Raw genomic sequence first — 21862 nt, forward strand, 5'->3', positions numbered from 1 at the left:
TATATCAAGAGAAAGATACTATTTTATAGTACATATGTATCCAAGGTGCTACTACTATAACACTGCAACTATTTCAGTTTAAATGAATCTCAAGTTAGAATTTAATGCTACTATATTTAATTAAAATTTTGAAAATGCGTTCAATAGTACGTTTAGAAGTTATTTGACTAAAATATTGATAAGTATTGTACAAGGGCTAGCTCTTGACCTGAGAAAAAAACAAGAGTTTCGGGAAACGAAAAGCGTTAGTTAACTTATTTTTAACGAACTGTAATTCAACTTTTTTTTATTTTCAACTAGCTGAATATCCACTCTTCGAACAAGATTAATAAAATCAAAAAAACAATAACTCGGTACTGAACAACCCAATGAAATCGTGGACAAAACTGAACGGTATATACTGACAAAATTAATAAGCAAAAACATAACAAAACCTGTTTTTTGTTGTACAGCCCATTAAAATTGAGATTAACTGTATTCAACATTACTAGGCATAATATCGAAATTAACCATTAACTTGGAATTTTTGTAAATAAGTAATTTTTTTAATTTATATAATAGGAATTACCCATATTAATTAAACATCATTGGCGACAATAATAATATGGCGCTTGTTTACGATTAATCTATACGAATAAGTACCTGAACTCCATAAATGTTGCTTTTTGTAACATAATGGCTTTCTTTTTAGTATTTCAATATGCATCTATTACATTACTTAAATGAACTGAGCGTCAGCATTAACACTTTGACTCAGAATTTTCATTAAATATATTTTTTTTCATTATTTCTTTGTATTTATTCATGTCAGGATAGGTGAGAAATAAATTTAGAAGTTTAATAATATTTGGTGAGATGAAATATAACGTGAAACACCATGTCTTCTCCTGCATAAAAAGTCAAATATTTCAAACGCGGTTCACTTCCAAACAATTTAACTAATATGCAGTTATTTAAATCTTAGCGAAACAGTTATTTATAATTGAAACTTCTTTAATTTACAAAATCATTAATACATTTTTGAATATGAATCAAAAAAAGATTTTTCCAAACTAATTATTTTGAATTTTATATTTCAGTAAAATATATAATTCCGTAATCTAACAAGTATTTTTTATCAGCTGTTTGACTTTTTATTTTTAAAGAGAGAATACCAAAAAAATATATATATTCTTACTAGGAATTAAAAGGCCAGAGAAAAAGAAAAGAGGGACAGCGGTTAATAAAACTGAAGTAATTTTCTACGTTTTTCCTAAGCAAATTAGTACCACTTTCCCATTAATTTTGCCTTTCATTGCAAAAGAATTTTTTTAAAATTTTAATTACCGCTGTTTTTAAATTATTTACTTATACCGAAACACATTTTGACAGACGTGACAAATTAAATACGTGATTTCAGATAACTTTAGAGATAATTTGGTGGCATAGTGCTACCACGTAAATTTTTTTTTCATTGTTGTTGTTTACGTCGCACTAAAGCTGCTCAATGGGCTATTGGTAACGGTCTGGTAAACATTCCTGACAATCATCTGAAGACATGCCATCACAATTTTGAACTCTGCCGAGGTGAGGCTCCCTTCGCTTCGATAGACCGACGACATGCGCGTGAAGTCAAGTACTTACGTATAACATTTTAACGAGAACCAATACCTCACGCCCTCGGTCCCTTCGCAGATTCATCCAAGTAGTTTTTCACCCGCACGCTGACAGCGGCCAGTTATGCTCAACTTCGGTGATCTGCTGAGAACGTGTCAACAATCAGTCAATTGCGGAACTGTTGTTGATTGAAATTATGACGTAGCGAGAAAAAAAAAACTAAATAAAGTACAAGCAATAACTCTTTTTTATTGTTATTAAATAGAGCTATAAAGTATCAATGATGTTATCTTTAAGATTTTTGAGGAAACAACGGCTAAGGCTTAACCAGTCAACCCCGCTTAAAGGAATATCAGTTCCAGCCAAATCTATGCAATTGAGCGGGTTATTCGATTAAAAGGATAGTGCAATATTCTATCCTAAATTTCTGCGAAATTTTATTTTTAATGGTATTTAATGCAAATTATAGTGTTTTGATTAAATAAACTTAGTTTTATGATCAATAAACAATTTTGATTACTAGTATCTGTGTTAGTATCATAAAATATAAATGTCATTTAAAGTTATATAAAAATAAATCAATATTAGTGAATAGTATAATATATAGGTACTAAAATATTATTTGATCCCTTCCGAAAAAATCTATAATTGAAGATTATTTTTATACCCGTTTAATTCGTCAATTTATCAAAATTAGATTTTCCCTTTCAGTTTCTATTAAGACTTTCATGAATAATTGCGTATTCCTCTCAAACGCATAGTCAGATAATTTATTTTAAATATTTTTTTTCTAACCTCGCCTTGAGAATTTCCAAATTAATGAGCTATTTTAGTTTGGAATTTTTTTTAATATATCGTTTCTCAGATTCATTGCCCCCCCCCCTCGATTAATTCAAATCCATCCTTTTCTCACTGAACTTGCAATCATTCTCAGAGTTATTCTCGGGATTAAGCAATAATTATTCTTACTTAAGAGAAAGACACACTGTATACTGATTTGTTACGTTTTTGAAATTTTTTCTTATGAAAGCTAATAGCGCACCAGGAGGGGACCACAAATCTTGACTACAAAACAAATCACTCTGTACCTTTTTAAAATTCTAAATGATGTGTAAGTAAGTACAATTTGTCTAAAGTAAGAACTCCCCTATTCGTCTGGACCTGTGGGGGTGACTATGGTAACAAGGTATAACTATTTCAAATAGGGGTGTGGGTCACTATTTAGGATATATTTTGTCTCGGGTGGGGGAGAGAAAGGGAATCATTTTTCTTCATATTGCCCTAAAGCAGTGTTTCCCAAAGTGTGGTACACGTACCCCCAGGGGTACGGGAACAGTTTAGCGAGGGTACGCGTCCTTATGCGAAATATCTTGCAATAAACGAAAATTTCAAACAAACTTATTTAAAAACAAAGCTAGCCATGAAAATTTACGATTACGTATTTTTCTATTTGCTATTTTTTGCGGAGTTTGCAGTTAATAATTAGTGGTGTCAACAGCCAGTTGTGATTTTTAACTTTTGTGCAATTTTTTTTTTATAGTAAAAAATACACTCATTTTTTTATTAGTGGTACACAGCATTACGAAAAATTTAGAAAGGGTACACAAAAGTCATAAGTTTGGGAAACACTGCCCTAAAGTAAAGAGAAGCTACCCTCCCTGAAATTCGCTATTCTTGTTTCCTTAGCAGCAGACGGCCTCAGATTTAGTGGCGGGGGGAGTTCTTACCGTAAACAAACTATAATTCAAAGAGGGGTAAAACACTCGTCGCTCACTTCAATGTATAACTAGCAGCAAGATTAGATTTTTTTTTCAATTTAACCCGAACACCTGTTTAGACCAACTAATGAACAGGACCCTTTTGAAGTGACCACCTATTGTATCCTTTTCTTAACTGAAAAACGAAAATTTCATTTTAGTTAGTGAAGCATTTCTCCAAAATAAACAAATTTTTTTCATTTCAGTACCTCTTCTTCATGCAATTAGGCGGGGACAAAAAACAAAGAATGTCAGTTTAAACGGGGAAGTTTAACATTAGTTGGATACAAAATGATTTGGTTCCATTCGTGTAAGCTTGTTATTCGATTATCCGACATGTAATTAAGTGGACATGACGCAAGAAAGTTCCAATCCGTTTCTCGCTCGAACGGTTTGTAATATAATGTTTTAATGTGAACAGTAACCTTCGTGCGACGAACTATTAGTATGCCAAATTTCATTGCTCTCTGTAGGATGGTTTAGTCCAGGGGTGGCAAACCTTTATGTCTCAACGAGCAATTTTTTCTAAAAAAATGTTTAATGAACTAGTTAATGTATAGTTTGTCAAAAGTAAAAACTCGCCTAGCCATTTGTCAAGACCCTTGACTATGGTAACGAGGTCTAACTATTTCAAGGGATGTGGGGTTATTGCTTAGGACAGATTTTGGCTAAGATTCAGCGAGAGTAAGAGGACTTTTTTTCCAGTCTATTGTGTTAGCCCTAGAGTGAAGAGAAGCTACCTTCCCCCCCCCCAATGCCCTCCTGTGTTAACATTGTTCGTCAATTCGGACATTAACAGGGCAGATTTGTTGGCCTCTCTTACAAGGGCACCATATTAGGTGGGCCAACGTTGCTCCCACAGTAAGGGCAGATAGTACAGAGAAGAAAAGAACATCCATGCCTTGCCCGGGATTCGATCCCAGAACCTTTCTGGTGCAAAGGCAGTTCCCTAACCCCTCCACAGGCCGGTCGGCTAGCTACCTTCCCTGGAATACGCTATTCTTGCATCCATAGCAGCAGACGGCCGCAGACCATGTGGCGGGGGGAGTTCTTAGCTTAGACAAACTATAAATACTCTGTTAAATTCTGCATCCATTTATAATTACATTCATGTTTTTAAAATATAGGAAAAGACAAGTGAGTGCGAGCGAAAAGGACACATAGCCTCTAACATAATTGGATATAAATAGGAGAACAGATTTTAAATTATCTTAAGTTAAAGCTAGACGCCCGGCGGCTGAGTGGTAGTGCTTTGCGCTCCCGTGCCACCGGTCCTGGGTTCGATCCTCAGGCCGGGCAAGGTTGACTCAGCCTTTCATCCCTTAAGTGGGTAGACAAATGAGTACCAAGCATGCTTGGGAACTAAACACTGGGGGTTCCGCGTTCGGCTGACCACCTAACTGGAACATCTGCTCCTGCACCCTAGAGCCCAATGTCAAGAAAACTGAGATGGGCCCAGTAGGCCTTGGCCCCCTAGGGGCTGTCGCGCCACTGAGTTTAGTTTAAGTTAAAGCTACATTTTTTCCTTCGGCGTAATTTAGTTAAGCTAAGATTATAAGAAGTAAAATTATGACCGCGGCAGTACCTATAGAGTGGGGGGAGTCTCTCCCCCCTCCCTATATATATATATGTGTGTGTGTAACATAAAGCGCTTCAACTAATCTTTTTATGTTATTCCTTTGTCGAAGTCTTTTTCTTAATTTACTATTCTAAACTAAACGCTCTTGCACTTTAATATTCACATCCTGTCTTGTAATCTACTTTTGGTTACTCGAGTAACAGTTTTGATTTTTCCCCTTATTTGAACTGTGAGAAAGACTTTTTCACTCGCCTTATTTAAAATATAGATTTTATTTTATAACCGTCGTTGAACAGCCGACCCAATTTTAGGTTTACGACTCCGAATGTTCAACTCTGTAACCTTGTAATTTTGAACAAATTCAGAAGACAAGGAAATTTTTGTTTCAGTACCCTCAGAGGTATTGATTTGTTATAGGAACATGGAGGACTTTGCAACTCGATAGATTTAACTTGCATCAGTCACCATTTACTACACGGGCAGTCTTCGGCCGGCTGTGGATGGACCCACGAACTCTTGGGCATGGGTTCAGTGCCCTACTATCCAGGCCTTGTTGTTGTTGTTGTTACTTTACGTCGCACTAGAGCTGCACAATGGGCTATTGGCGACGGTCAGGGAAACATCCCGGAGGATGATCCGAAGACATGCCATCGCAATTTTGATCCTCTGCGGAAGGGATGGCACCCCCGCTTCGGTAGCCCGACGACCTGCGCGCGAAGTCGAGCACTTTACGGTAGCACAGTTTAACGAGGACCAATACCGCACACCCTCGGTCCCTACGCAGACTGATCCAAGTGGTCACCCACCCGCACACTGACCGTAGCCAGTGATGCTTGACTTCGGTGATCTGCTGGGAACCGTGTCTTAACGATCAGTCCACTGCGGGACCTATCCAGGCCTATAATAGATAGATTTTATTTTATTTTATATCCGTCGTAGAACAGCTGATCCAATTTTTGAGTTTACGACCACTAATGTTCAACTCCGTAGTTTTGTAATTTTATAATTAAAAACTGGAAAGTTCCGCCCCTTGTTTACGTTGCTGATCAACCCTCATGGTTGCTTCTCATTAATCATTGCGGATTAAGAGAAAAAAACCGTTTATTTCCATAAATTACGATCGAATTGCTATTTACATTTTGAAGATGACTAAATTTAGACAAAACAATAAAATTGGTACCAATCAATAAAATTGGAACATCCTGTAGAGTTAATACTCAGTGAAGATGGAACCAAGGGAAAGAGTATTCGCCTCCGAATGAGGTGAACCAGATTCGAATCCCAATAATGGCTGGTCGATACGAATTCCGCACCCGGCTTGCACCTATTACAGTGCTGATGCAAAATATCCTCCACGGTAGACGGATTATAGGATTTCGTGGTTTTTTTCTTCGTGTAACGCAAACGCGGGTTAGTTTCAATAAAAAAAATTTCCCAAAACTTGATTCAAGAGTTCCCTTGTCTTCTGGATTGGGTACAAAATTACAAGGCGACGTTGTTGAACATTGGTAACAGTAAACCCAAAATTGGGTCGGCTGTTGAACGACGATTATGAAATAAAATAAAAACCACGCGCTCCAATCACAATATTTTTCAGTAATATCCCGATTTTTTTTTTTTTTTTGAGAGTCAGATTTAAAGCTCTTAAATATCATTACTTAAACTGCATAACATATTTGAGTTTGGATGGAGTTGGATGACTGCATTCAAATTATCCTATTACAATCATTGTTGTCGAAACTGGTTGTCGTAATAATTTCATTTAAAAACAATAAAAGGTTTCAACTTAAACAGGGCATTTCATAAAGTGCAACCTTAATGTATATTTTTAAAATCCTTGATGAAATTTAAGTAAAAAAACGAGTGCACACATTAAGGGTCATAAATTAATATTTAGGCAAGGAAAAAAAAAATCAAAATTTAATGAATCACGACTGATGAAGGTGGGATTGACTAAAAACTTGTGATTACTAGAGAAAACAAAACTTAGAAGGCGATTAAAACTTAACACGTTCGTGTGTCATCGGCCATTCAAACTGGTTTTCTATTTTTCATACCGCCTATTTACCAATTAATTTAACTGATACGATGAAGTTGTCATTTTTTCTCCTCTATGAAATATCAATTTGCAGCTTTTACAACGTGTTAGATGTAATTACAGAACACCCTGTATGATATACAGTATTTTACGTGATTATTAATTAGGTAATTTTCACAATCAAATTTAAATTTTAATAAGATAAATAGCTTTTCTAATACCTAAAATTTAAAAATATCATTTTTTAACTTCTTGTAATTACTACGTCTCTTCAAAATTATGTTGAAAAATTATGATGTTAAGAATGATATAAAATGTTTCATACCTTTTAAAATACACTTCTTTTTATAATCATTAATGAATAAAATACAAATAATATTTAATTCTTAAAGGAACTTCAACATTAGTTTTGGACAAATAAATTTTACTGTAATGTGAAAATATTTTTAAATTCTTGAATTTAACTTCATAGATACGACGGAAATGCGAATTGTCATAGCATTTGTGCTCATATTTTCGAACGCTCTTTAGAATGAGCTATTGCAAAAAGTTGCATAGATTTTACGAAAAAAAGAACAACTTAGTGTTCAAACGATATTGAGGAGCATTTAGAATGTCGAAGGCACTCTGGAAGAAAAAAAAAAGTAAATAAATAAAATTCTGCTGCTTTTATCCTTGTGTTTCATACTAGGTTTATCAGGCATGTTGCAAATATTGATGAGCTTTCTTTAATATCATTGATGTTTGGAACAGTGTAGTCGATTCTGGTAATGCTGTCATTAAACTATAACTGAAATTTCATCTAGAAAGAGTCAGTTCAGTTTGAGCTTTATCCTAAGCACACTTCTCTTCAAATACAATTAATTCATATATAAAACGTAGCAAATCAAAATTTAAACATTATTTATTGATTACCAGTTAACCTCACTATTTTCCTTAGTAATAAGCAATGAAAACTCACCACTCATGCTCTAAGGAAAATCTTTTTCAATGGTGCATTAGAGTTCAAACAGCGATTTTACAAATAAACAATTAAAAATAAACAATTAAAAATAAATAATAAAAAGTACTGTTAAATTAATGGGGTATGCCTTTTTATTCTATGCATGAATCATGGGGATAAGTATAGGCTTACTGTTTGCGGGTTGCAGCCCAAGGATAGTCAAAGGGTCATCTAAGAAATGACAAAAATAAATAAAATAAAAAAAGCTATATTCAATAATTTTTTTGAAAAAAATGTCAAAATTCCAAAACTGCTAAACAGTATGAGAAAGAGCCTTAGTGCAGATTATACATAAAATGCCAATTCTATACATGCAAATAAAATAAAAATTATATATATATATTTTTTTCATGAGTAAAAAATTAACGAAATATTTAACAAATCTCATTTTCTGTATTAAATTTATGAAAATTTATTTTAGCCATGATAAAAAAATGAAAAAAAAAATTATATATGTGTAACATGTTATGAAAAAATGAAACTTTACTTTACTTGTAGCTTTTTTTTTAAGACTATGTACAAAAGCAGCTTCTTTTTTATATTAGGTTTTATTTCATACCAAACTTTGAGTACATTAACATTGATACAAATGGTAAATAAATTAAGAATTTAATATACTTTTTATGACCATTTAAACTGTAGTTGATTTAGACTAAGAAGAAATAATACACTTCTCCATTTGATTACAAAACAAGAAATTATTATTTTAGGCTATAAAGTAGCAGTAACCATGTAAGCATAAACAAATACTGTTAATTCAAATAATAAAAAACAATTTAATTCTATTTACTTAAGCTGATTTGAAATGAGATCCACAATCCCTTAAGATGTTCTTTGGTCTCTTTATGTTTCTAAACAAAGCATAAAAAATAAATGCCCTTTTAACATAAAACGATAGTTGTACTGTAAAAAAAATTTCTTCCTTCATGTTTCAGCATTCATACATAACTTTTTCAGAAAAAAAAATCTATATATATATGCTAGCAACATTTAGACCAATTTAAATTAGATATTCATTCAACACAAAACAATCCTATAAAAAATTTAAAAAAAAACTTTGATGAAATAAAAATTAGAGTAAATTATTTTCACTTTTTAATATTGTGTTCAATAAACAAATTTTGTGTATTATAAAATCATATTATGATTGTGAGAAATAGAGACACTTTTTTGAAAAGCCACACAATCTCCGGTACACAAAAAAATATATGAAAACAGACACGAAAGCCACACATCAATTAAAACGAAAATGTATTAAAATTCATCTGAAAGTAAGATCCAGTCAGTGGTGTTACAGCCTTTAGAACTGCTCTTAGAAGATATTAGAGGGTATGTTGTAATTTTGCAGTACAGCCAATGGTGGATACGATGTATTTTAGATGTAAATATAAACTACGAAGAAGTTAAGATACGTTTTCTACAGCCTCATGGACCCTTACTGTCATACTCGTACCCACAGAAGCCTTTGATATTGAAAGTAAATAAATCACAGATCATTTAGAAGGTTGAAGTACTAACAACAACAGGTTAAGATTTTTTCATACCGTCTAATGAGATAAAAATAATTAACAAAAAAATAGCACTACATCATTCCTAACTATTTCATAAAATTTTATAATGCTTATATGTTTAAAAAATTACTAATTCTGTTCATAACATATTGTAACAGAGTTAATAATCATAATTTTAAAAAATATTTTCTATGAAATAAATGTTATTCATATCTTGTAACTATTTCACATATTTTTTGCATATCAAAAGGTAAACCATTTTTTAATAAGAAAAATATAATACACTTGCTAAAAATAAAAATGTTATTTTCGATACATTTTAGGAGACAAAAGTATGGGATAAATACTACTTTTGATATGAATGATCATTGATTTATATATTGGTTTAAGAATTTCAGGCTTTTTACTCAGTTTTCCATGTATATTGTATGAAATGTCTTAAAGGGGAAAAAAGTTGTACAGCATACCACTTTCAATTAATAAAAATTTTGGTTTGCAATAATTAATGTTTTTTTTTTTTTTTAAATTTCAATTTCTATGCCACAAATTTGAAAGGTGTAGAAGAATGTTGTAATAAAAAAAAATATTTCTTTCATAATTCTTTGAGACCACATATCACAGGTCAAATCAGGTTGCTTTGAAAGTTGACCTAGCCTCAGAAAGTCATATAAGGTATCAAATGAAAGGTTTATTGCAATGGTGTTTCAAATCTTTTTTTAAACACCATTTACTTTCTTCTAAAGTAAAAAAAAAGTAACTTATAAAATAAAAGTTCTTAAAGTAACTTTTTTTAAGTAAAAAAAAAAAAATACAGTTATTTATATGTATGCAAGTTAGTGGTTTTTTCAGTGAAAATTTTATTTTTTCAAGTGTTTATAACTTGGACAAATTTCAAATTAAAAACTGTTCGAATTGTTTACTTTATCATGCGTGCATGTTCCACCAAATTTCATTACAATAGTAGGGGGGTCGGTTCAAAAGTAATTGATATATTGTTCAATGACTCATTATGAAATTTTTCCTTTGCTAATATTTCTTTCTACTTATTATATAATATAATTCAAATTTTAAAGGATCTTTTTGATTGATAGTTTCTAAATCAAAAATTTTACTCTTATATGCTTCAAATATAAGATTTTTATATATTTATTATTTGATTGTTACAAAATTGTTTTTCTAATAAAGCAGTGGTAAGTTTAAAAAAAGCAACATTTTTATACTAGCCACTTGATGCACATTTGACCTAACTCTTAATACACAGCAGTAAATAATATGTAATCAAAAATCTAATCTATCATCATAAAAGTAAGTAGTCAACTATTCGAAAATAAATTTCATGTAACATGAATTTTTTTCATTTCCAATATTATTGTTATTTCCACAGAATTTTTATCATTTCAATATTATTGCTTATCATGATGTGCTTAGATTCACAAATGTATTATTACTTTTCATTACTTCCAAATAAATATATAATAATTGAGAACCACATAAAAATTTTACCGATAATTTTTCTCTTGCCATAGTTTTATTAACTAGCGATAATTTTATTTTATTAAAACTGCGGGTTACAAATTCATTTATAAAATGTTATAAGTAGAAACACTTTTAATGTCGAATAAACATAATATATAAACACTTAAACATCAATTTGAACTTTACTGCAGAATTATTTTTTATGTTTCAATTACAATGCTTAATAATTAAGTACAAATGTTAGGAAATATGCATAGGATGATTAGACATTACATGGCATGATTATTCTTTTAATTTAGATCCGAATTTTCTTTTCCTTACAACAGAACGTAAGAAAATTATATAAATATTGCAGCTAAGCTTTTAAAAGAGAATACTTAATTTAAAAGTATTTAAGAGCACCCGTTAGCATACTTTTAATATCAAAATGACATAATTTTACTTAAAAACAAATAATAAACATAGCAAAGAAAACATTCATTTTTATTGTTACATTTATAAATATCGAAAAATTCGAAAACATTTTCGCCTAATTTCTTTTTTAAGCACAAATCTCCTCTTTTCCAGTGGCTGTTTACGAAATAAATGTAAACACAATCCATCAATGAACCAATTGTTTCATCACACCAAGTACGAGATTACGCGAGAACACAGACAGGCGTGCACAAAATTATTGAAATTTTTATTTTAATTCACAATAAACGCGATAACTTCTCAAATTCTTGCAACCATGAGTGATACTCAACAGCCAATCACAGTGCGAAAAGCCCATTGATCCGACGTTATCATCTCTTTGTTGCCATTCTGTAGTAGAAACTATGGTTTAAAATTAGTTACCAATTCCTTAAAAGATAGAGACCCCAATGTGGAAGTATCTGTTCAAGAGTCTTCTTCTTAGCAGAAATAAGTTGTTAGTGTTTCGTGTTCAATTTAGCTGGGTAAAAAAAGGTAGCTTAATACTTTCTGAATAGTTTAATCGTCCTTGCCTTCAAAAATTTTATAAACAAAGTTAAAGTTTAATAAATAAATATGGGTGGAGGTCATCATGTTACCCCTCCAAAAATTCCTGATTATCGAATCTATAAGGTGGAAGATATCCCTCATCTAATGCGAACTAAATTGATGTTGGAAAAGCAAGGATTAAAAGATCCTTGGTTAAGGTTAGTGTGTTATTACATCTTGATTTTTTTTAGTAGTCTAAGTATGTCTAAAAAGAATTACTGAACAATAGTTGTTATAAATTTATTACTAAGTTAATAATTTTGTTTGAGCTCATTTATTTGTTGATGCAATCTATGATATAAACACTCTGTAATCAAATTTTTGAAGTAAATAGTGGTTCTTCAGTTTCTTGGGATTACATGCAGTTCGGACAATATAATTTTTGAGCCCTTTAATATGGTTAAAAATCTATAATCTACTTTAAAGATAATTTTCTTTGTTGTATTTTTCTGGTAAAAAATTTTAATGGTATATTTATTAAGGAGAATATTAAAAATAAATTTTAGTGTTAAATAGTAATTAAACTCTAAAAAAATTTATACATGGGGCCCTATAATATTTTTTATACTTTAAGAACATACTGCTATTAGAAAAGTAGAGAACAACTAAAACGGAAAATAAAAATCTAAGTTTGAGAAAATGCATAAGTTTTAAATTAATGCATAGTTTTAATTTTAAATTTTCACTTATTTAGACTTAGGATTTTAACTATGCTACTTTACACCCATATTCAACTCACTTGATTATTTGTCTAAAATCTGAACATTCCTTCTTTATGTAAACATTTGCCTAACCTGAATATGTCCAATTTCGAATATTCTTTATCTCCTTTAAGTGTAAAAAGAAATTAATTATTGGACCGTAACAAAGAGGCAAGCAAAGGAGGATAGTCATGGATAACTTACATTAACAATTCTAGTTTAAATTAATTTTTTTTTTAAGTAAATGACAAACTTTTTTTTCTACATTTTAATATAATTTGATAGGATATTGCAATGTTCATGTTAAAAGAAATACATAGTTAACCTATTCATATTATGAGGTTCAACTATAGTTATATTGTAAGATTAGATATTTTTGTTTAGTTAATTTGCAAATAAGCTTGTTAAAGAGTTGAAAATCCTTTTTGAAAAAAAGTTTAAAATAATCTTCTTTTTTATTGTTCTGTTACTATGAAAGAAAAGTGTTTGAAATAAAAATACTGATCTAAACTAAAGAAGCATTTGCTTTATGTACCGTGCAAAAAATAAAAGATATATGAGCCTGAATAACTTTCATTCTAATGATCGGGTTTTCACGTACTAGGTGTCAATCTTAATAGTTCCTGGTACTAATTACTTAGTACTAACTATTAATGAAGTTATAAAAAAACAGACACATAAACGTACTTTCTCTGAATAAACTTATATTTCTTTTCTTGGATTTCTGACCCCCAAAATAGAGGGGTATAGCTACAATTTGGAAACTGTGATCCCAATAGTTTAGGAGCACAGAGAGTGTGATAAATTTGGTCCCCTTAATGTTAATTGCACTTTTTGCATTTTTGGTCATATCTTAAAAACTAGTTGGTAAAAACTAGTTTTTATTTATTATTTAATTTAATACTACATGAAAACATTTTGTATTATGAGCCATAAAATTTTTATACCATATCAATCTATGTATTTTTCTTGAGTAAAATCTGAAGTTACACTTGTTTTTATTAAGTAAAAGTTTGGAAAATTTAAATGTTTTTTTTTTTTTTTTTTTTTTAATTATTTGGCGTGAAAAAAATATTTTAATGCCTAAATTTGGTATACTTTTAAGGAACTTGACTTAAGAAAGCCTAGCATAAATTTAATACGTTATTTTTTGTTGTTTTGATTTGATATCTTTTATTTTTTTAATTATACAATATGATGTTTCTTTTTAAATTGTCTGCATATTTATAGTACTTAATTTAGTAAAAAGCGATTTGAATAAGATATTATATTTAACGAATGTCAAGTCTTATAAAAACATGTTTTTGATTGAATGTGGTTATGCATCTGCTTTTTTTTTTTACTTCACTTTTTAATTGATTAATTCCACAGTTGATTCAATTTCAGCAATGTGCATAACTATGCATTTATTAAAAATAATATAATTATCAATATATATTTTAATAGCCTAACAAATGCATTAAATCATATAGCTGGAATATTTTAAGTAAGTTATTTAATAATTTTAAGCAAACAAGGGTGTTAAAATCGAAGTACACCTAAGTATACCCTGAAATATATCTAGAATAAATTTTAGAATCAATAAATAAAGAATACATTTTCAAACAATTTCGAGTAGAATGTAAACATAACTTGCTTGAATGGCTTGAAATAATTTTCCTTGTATAACTAACTATTTAACTAAAATTCCTGGTGTCAGGGGACATTTCGTTTTATCTCAACTTTTGAAATTTCCATTTAAATGGAAGTTTTTTTACATCCTTAAAAAATGTTTTTAATGCCAGCAATAAAAAATTTGTATTGTATTGATTTTTTGAGAAAGTTATGACTAGTTATTATTTTTCTATCTTAGAACCTGTGCCATTTTCATACGTAAAATTTATTTTATCATGTGAAGTATTTAAATATATATTGTGTTACTGCATGAATAATCTCAAGAAACTGAAGCAAAAAGATAAAAATTTAAGTGACTTAAAAAATTTAAAGGATTTGATAAAAGTAGAGAGGTTATGAGTGTCGAAAAATTAATGTCACATATCATTCCCACCTGGCAAGTCTGGAGAACAGGCATCTATTTTTGAAGGCTTGATACAAGTCGATTTTTATTTCCATCTTTATATTTTTTGAAGCCAATGAAGTTTTTACCATCAATTATACTGTTTTACAGTTGGGTCAGGATCCTTATTTTGATACGAATTTTATGCTTGTAAAAGTAAACATTTGTATTTTAATATTTAAACAAGGTTCATTTGGACTTTTAAAAAGTAAGAGAACCATCAATAGACAACAACCATCAACAATCAATGGCATCATCAATATTGCTATTACAAAGTTATGTTTAAAATTGGAATTTTGTTAATGAAAATGAACATTTTAAGTTTTGTTGCCACCATTTCAATATCTTGAGAACCTTAGGAACTTCGTTTGAAAGGAGCGTATCATATCAGATTTATGTATTGATGGTGAGAATCGTAAAATAAGTTTGTAAATTAATTAAAAAAGAAATCATAGCAGTATTTGGTGATAAATGTAGCTGATCGCAATTGAAAAACATGTTGAACAACATTTTATGATGAATTTACTAAAATAAATTTTAATGTATCAAAACAATCGGTTGTCATTATTTGCAAATTATCTTTATTCAAAGAAAACCATGTAATTGCCATGTAATACTTAGTTTCATTTAATTTCCATGTATTGTATAAGACCATGTAATATTTGGCAGAATGGGGTGTTTTTTCAAACGTTAAATCCGACAATATGCAACATATTATTTCCATATGTTATTCTTTAACATTACATACTTCAATGTTTTTAAAATGCTACTTAATGTTCATCAGTTTTTCCAGTTACAGATAAAAGAAATATTGTACATTGATTAAAAAAAAACTTATGAATGTGCATTAGAATTACCATACCCTCTACTTTTTCTTGTGTAGAAGACTCGATCAAAGCTGTAGAAATGATTGTCCTTAAAAAAATTTATATAATTAGTTGCATAAATTTGCTTTTTGCATGAAATCCTTGTAAAAATAAAGTTAAAAAAATGTTTAAAAAAGTAATAATAAATATCAGATACAAATTTAGTATATTCAAATTTTCTTTTCAAAGATTATTAAGGGAAAAAAATACTTGCTTTTTGGTCAGAAATTAGCTCAAAAAGTTTTTATTGTCTAGAAACCTCAATATATTTTTCTATTAACTATTGATAAATAAACCTCTCTGAGCAATCACAGAATATCATTTTTGTTCTTTTCTTTCTTTTTTTTTTCATTTTCTGAACTTGTTTGCTTACCAATGCTGTAAAATTAATTCTTGCTCTCTTGAATTAGTCTATGGTTTTCTTAAATTACTCATTTGCAAGTGGCGACTTTGCTTGACTGCTTTTTAAACTATTGGGAATAAATAAGATCGCTTTTATTGACATAACATTCCACTCTTTTTTGTACAGTCATTGTAAAGTGATTGTTTTTTAATTATTTATACTCTGTTTATTTTTCCAAATAAAGATCAAAAGGAAAGAAAGTTTTTTTCTTTTTTTCCAATAGTTTCAAACCTGATGATTGAATTGCTTTCTGTTTGATTTTGAAAATAATTATTATTTTTTTTTTTTTTTTAAGAATCAGATTTTATGAACTTAAATCATTCTTCCTCTTGATCTTCAATTATTTGCCTAGATAATTGCAAGTAGTTATGCAATGTTTTTATTTTTTTCTAGACCAAGTGTATTAATTTTTTGTTAATTTTATAGAAATGAAGTTTGGAGATATCCACCAGAATCCCAACTTGGAATGTGGGGTCCTCTGAGAGAGGTAATCTTTCGAAAAGTTGGACTTGGATTTGGGTTAGCTGTTTTGACAATCATTGGAGAAAAGATATACCATCACTACTATCCTCCAAAAGAACACCACCATCATTAGAAATTAAATGATAATTCTTTTTTTCAATATATGTTTTTAAGAATAATGAAATTTGTCATATAAGTATAAATATAATGAAGTGTTTATTTTGTTGCATTAAATATTTTGTTTTATTAGAATAAAACTTCTTGTTCATAGAAATTAATTTTGTATATTGTTATTTAATCTTTTCCTTTTTTACCAAAAAATTTTATACTGATGGCACACTGAAAGTTAGAAGATTTGGGTACTGTGTATCATTTTGGAACAAAATGTGCAACCCCAAACTCTTGATTCAATGATTTAAATTTTTTACATAAAAAAAGGTTTAAATAACAATTAATTCTGGTTTATTCAAATTATTAATACTTCTGCATAAAATAAATGCTACACAATTTGAAGTTTAAAAAAATTTAATAAATCTGAAGAATCTGTATACCCTTAAAAGTTGTTGTAAAATGGATTCTTGCAGATATCTAATCTTTTTTTTATTATAATTTTGTTAATCTCTGAAAATTTTATCAAATTTTCTATTAAAAATTTTTATTAAGTACTTGATAAAAATTATTCAGCATTTTTAGTGTGATTTTTTAAAAGTTGTAAAACTTCAGTTATATGATTTATTTAGGAAAAAAAAATAGCAGATTAAATAATATGATATAGAAAGTTACAGAGACTATTACTTATGCCTTACTGCTGAAGCTTCTTCACTTTTGTAACAAAATTATTATTTGTCTTTTTTCAGAAAACAAAATTTCACATAAAAATAAAGGATCAAATGAAGAAAAAAATTAAAACTTTCATTGCTATAACTGAGCTAGGAAAAAAAAGTTTTGAAATGTAATTATTGTGAAAGCAGTGAATATCTTAATGACACAAAATTGTTTACGTTAACTTATCAGAAAGCATAATTTATTATATAATTATGACTGTGTGTCATAATAATTTTAACATTTAAGCTCTTTTTTTCATAGCAATGTTACAAAATATCCATCAATTTTGCATAATAAAGCCAAAAAAATTTTAGTTGGACTTCTTTATGGACATGCTTTTTGGGCTCAAATGTTCAAAATAATGAGGGGAAAAAACATAAAATAAACTTTTAAAGAAAATTGCCTACCTATCCCATAAAATTTTAATTTTACACACTTTCCATGTTCCTAACTAAAGTCAATTAAATTGTTTCATATGCTTGACAACAGTGATAGTCAGTTAATGTTATACATAACTGACAGACCTGGGAAAATAGCGCATCAAAATATCCAGTTTAAATCAATATTATACAATGTTAATGATAAATTAAATTGAAAAGTAATATTATAAATGTGATACCATAAATTAAACATTGAGAAAAAAAACAGAATATCTTCTCAAATGAAATGGAATTTTTTAAAACTTTATTTTTAATAGTATAGCACCAGAGTTAGAAATTTTTATCTATGTAACACAAAACAATACATTCAGTGAAATATTAAACAATAATAATTTATTTCAATTTGAAAAAGAAAATGTTTGTTTAAAATATTTTTGTTCAACACTAATGATATGTTTATTTTCACACATGTACTAACATATATTATAAGAAATTTTATAAAACCATAAATTAAAATGTAAATAAAAGAGATTCTAAAGTTGCTGATTAATAAAATTTTATGCGGGGATATAAATATTTTAAGGGGATGTGACATTCTAGAACAGATTTAAGATTTTTTATGCAATTGTCAATTTTTGCAGGTGTTGATTTGACATAGTAAAATGAACATGAATCTCAAAAAGAAAGTTTCTGCTTAAAATGGTGCACAAAAAGTGAGCAGATTTTCACTTAGGTAAATTATAAACACTAAAAATATCAGTCCCTTATTTTTTATTTATTTATCTTTTTTTTTTTTTTTTTGAGAATAAATTGGGGGGAAATATTTATATACGGGGCATCCGCGCCTGGAAAGTCATGAATTTCAGTAATGAACAAAATTTGTCATGATTTTAACTATTTTTTTTTTTTTTTAAAAAGTCATGAATTAAAAATGCCGAAAAATCTAATTTTTAAAATGGAATTTACCCTTCTCCCCCCAATTTCATGGTGTTCCGAACATCTGAGTTTGTAACAAAATCCCCACTCACAGTCATATTTGATTAAAATATAAAATGTTTTTATCGTGTTCTTTAAAAATTATGGTGTTCTTTCAAAAAATGAAAGAAAAAACATTTCTAGAGCGAATTATCTTTTAAACTTCTGTGATTTCAGAATTTTTGTTATATTATATATTTTTTTTTTATTTCATCAATTTAAAATTCTAATTGAAGCAGGCCAGTCATTGGCGAATTTTTTCATTCCAAAATGAGAATAGAAAGATCAGGAGTATTTCTTTTCTTTCTGATGAGCAAGAAAAGTACCTATCTTTAGAATGTAATTCTGCAGAAAAAAAGAAGAAAAAATTATTTGCTTTTGTATTTTTTTTTTCAGCTATTTTATTGCTTCAACTCTTTGTTTACTCTTTTTTAAATTTAAAATCTATAAATATGAAGATGCAGAGTATAACAGTTTTGGTTATACCTATCATTCCAATGAATGTTATTATAATGCTTTTTTAAATTTATTGTTGTGTTTTTGTCGAAGAAAATAGTAACTTTGTTAAGTCATGAAAAATTCTTGGAATTAATCATGGAAAGTCATGAATTTGATAATCTAAAATGTAACAGATACCCTGTATATATATATATATCATAGATTGACACTACCCCCTGAAATATTTATTAAACTAAATTATAAAATTGCTTTCTAGAATTATAACTAAAATAAATTGCTATATCAAATTGAAATAATATTATTAATATGAAAATTAGTTTTTTAGTATGCATCATTTTACAGACAGTTGAAACGAAAAATATATTAGTTAAATGAACAAAAACAACACAAGCAATATATATATATATACTATCCTACAATAATAGAAGAGACACTTTTTTTAAATTTCTCATGAATAACATAAAGGATTATTTTGTAGCTTAACAGTGTTTAGTTCATGAAAATTTTCATACTTAGCAACAAAGTCAATATAAATTTAAATCATTGATATTTTTAAAACATGAAATTCTAAGTAAATTATAAGCAGCGTAATTTAAATGAATAATTTTACTTTTATCTTTAATTATATTTATTATTCTACCAGAAAAAATATTTACAAATGAAAGAGATGCCTAGTATAAATTCTAGTTCTAATATTTTTAAATAAAATATACAAGAATTCTTATGCATAAATGTGAAAAATGATTTCTTTGAACTGGACCTTGATTTCCAGAAACTTCCAGATCGCGGTTAGGGAAAAATCCAGATTTTTTCCGAAGCACAATCAGCCCTGCTTTTTGTCATTCGTTTTTTTTATTATTCCTTAAGTTTCAAAATATTTTGTGTTATGAAACAAGATTTATTAAAAAGGACAGGGCCAACTCCTTATTACAGAATGGTATATTTCAAACATTTTCTTTCGTTATACAATCACATCTTTTGGTCCGGTTATTATAGAACAGTGTAATTTGAAATACTACAGAATGAAATTCCTGGATACCACATTTTAAGCTTTATTTTGAAAAGTACAAAAACTAGTTAAAAAATTACTTGAAACTTTTTAATTTTTAAGATATTCAAATCAGATTTTATCATTAGCTGCCCGCCCAATACAATTAACTACAAAATTATGGAGTAAAACAATTTTTTTCCATGGATGTGCAGTATTCGAGAATTACTTAAAATACACATATGTATCTTGCACAGTTTCTTACAAAAAAAAAATTTTAAATAATAATTTTATTATTAATTTTGAATTTTTCCAAAAATTCCGCTTAATTTTATTGAAGATTTTATAAGTTATATAAAAGAAACTATCTTTTTTTTAAAAAAATGTTCGTATCTCCATAAATAATTAAGCTAAGTTCAAAAAATTTTATGCAGTTATTGCAAATAACAATCAAAGTGTGGGATACAAGCTTATAGCTCGATTTTCTGGCATAGGGTGTTCAAAAATACTTGTTTCCTTTTGTAATTTATAATCAGTCCCTCAAACCTTTGAGAGCTTTAAACTTTATTGCTAAGTATGAAAAATAGTATGAACTAAACAACGCTAAAGTTACAAAATAATCCTTTAAGTATTTCTTGAGAAATTTTAAAAAATGTAAAAAGTGTCTCTTCCAATTATTGTAATGTAGTGTATATGTATATGTACACAAAGATGCAGTAATATAATCTAATAAACAATTTATTAAATATAAATGGTAGTAACTAAATAAATAACTACTGACAAATAAGAGTAACAACGGTGAATAAAATTTCAGGATATATTTTAATTAATTTAAATAAACTAACAAAAAAAAGTATATGTAAAGTATATATCACCAATGTAACGTTGTTTCAAAAACAGATCTCTACAGAGTTTTGTAGATGCATGTGTCATTAAAGTAGGCTTGATAAACGATTTGTTTTATCATAGAATGAGATTTTTGAATTTTATAAAATTTTTCTAAATCAAACAATATTACATCTCCAAAAACATTGTAAACATGCCTACGAATCTCTAAAATAACGTACACAATATTTATAATACATGATGATAATAAGATCACTATAAAAAAAACAATACAGATTGTACAATAATTATCACAAATATATAATAGGTATTGACACAGAATACAACTTTTTGGAAACATTCTATAAATGTATAATATATTTTTTCAATATGAACATACATTAATATACTATTTATTACAAAAACTTTATGTCTATAAATGTTAGTTTTCCAACATATTAGCTTATTTTTTATATTATCTCAACTTTTTGTTTGAGTAATATAATTAAGATATTTTTTCGCTAATTTTTAAATGCATTTAATAAGTTTTACAAAAAGATATTATATCCCACCTTTAAAATATTTATAAATTTTTACATTGCACATCACAGTGGTTTTTATAAATGGCAATTAAAATGTGTATGATATAGTACAACCAATAAAAATGACTAGAACACTGCTCAAGATATCAGATTTCATAATTTTGAATATGAAAGAAATTGAAAGTACGATAATCAAGAGAGTTGATACCTAACAAGTAATAAACATTTTGGATAATACAACAAATTTTAATTCATTCTTAATTTAGTGAAAAGGAAATCAGAATCTAAATATCAGATAATAGAATAGATAAATTTCAATAAAATATATTTAATTTACTTACAAATAAGGTGGAGTGTATTTAATATAATAAAAGAAATGTTAAGTGAACTATATATATTCTTTTATTATAATTATTTT

The 21862-nt window shown here is 28.4% G+C and overlaps 1 protein-coding gene across 1 annotated transcript; it reads left to right on the forward strand.

Moving 5' to 3' along the window:
• Positions 1-11835: 11835 nt before the first annotated feature.
• Positions 11836-16728, forward strand: ND-B12 (NADH dehydrogenase [ubiquinone] 1 beta subcomplex subunit 3). Its single transcript, XM_016053139.4, has 2 exons — positions 11836-12120; positions 16415-16728. The coding sequence occupies exons 1-2, from the start codon at positions 11990-11992 to the stop codon at positions 16581-16583; spliced, it is 300 nt and encodes a 99-aa protein (XP_015908625.1). The 5' UTR covers positions 11836-11989; the 3' UTR covers positions 16584-16728.
• The last annotated feature ends 5134 nt before the right edge of the window (positions 16729-21862 follow it).

The sequence above is a fragment of the Parasteatoda tepidariorum genome, chromosome 6 (genome assembly GCF_982258835.1).
Source record: "Parasteatoda tepidariorum strain Cologne lab strain chromosome 6, Ptep-v5.0, whole genome shotgun sequence".
Classification (NCBI taxonomy): Eukaryota; Metazoa; Arthropoda; class Arachnida; order Araneae; family Theridiidae; genus Parasteatoda; species Parasteatoda tepidariorum.

Bases quoted from the DNA above. Each gene is read 5' to 3' on its own strand.
- ND-B12 (XM_016053139.4), top strand. From the start codon at position 11,990: ATGGGTGGAGGTCATCATGTTACCCCTCCAAAAATTCCTGATTATCGA. The intron at 12,121-16,414 runs GTTAGTGTGTTA...TTAATTTTATAG, and splicing joins TTAAAAGATCCTTGGTTAAG to AAATGAAGTTTGGAGATATC.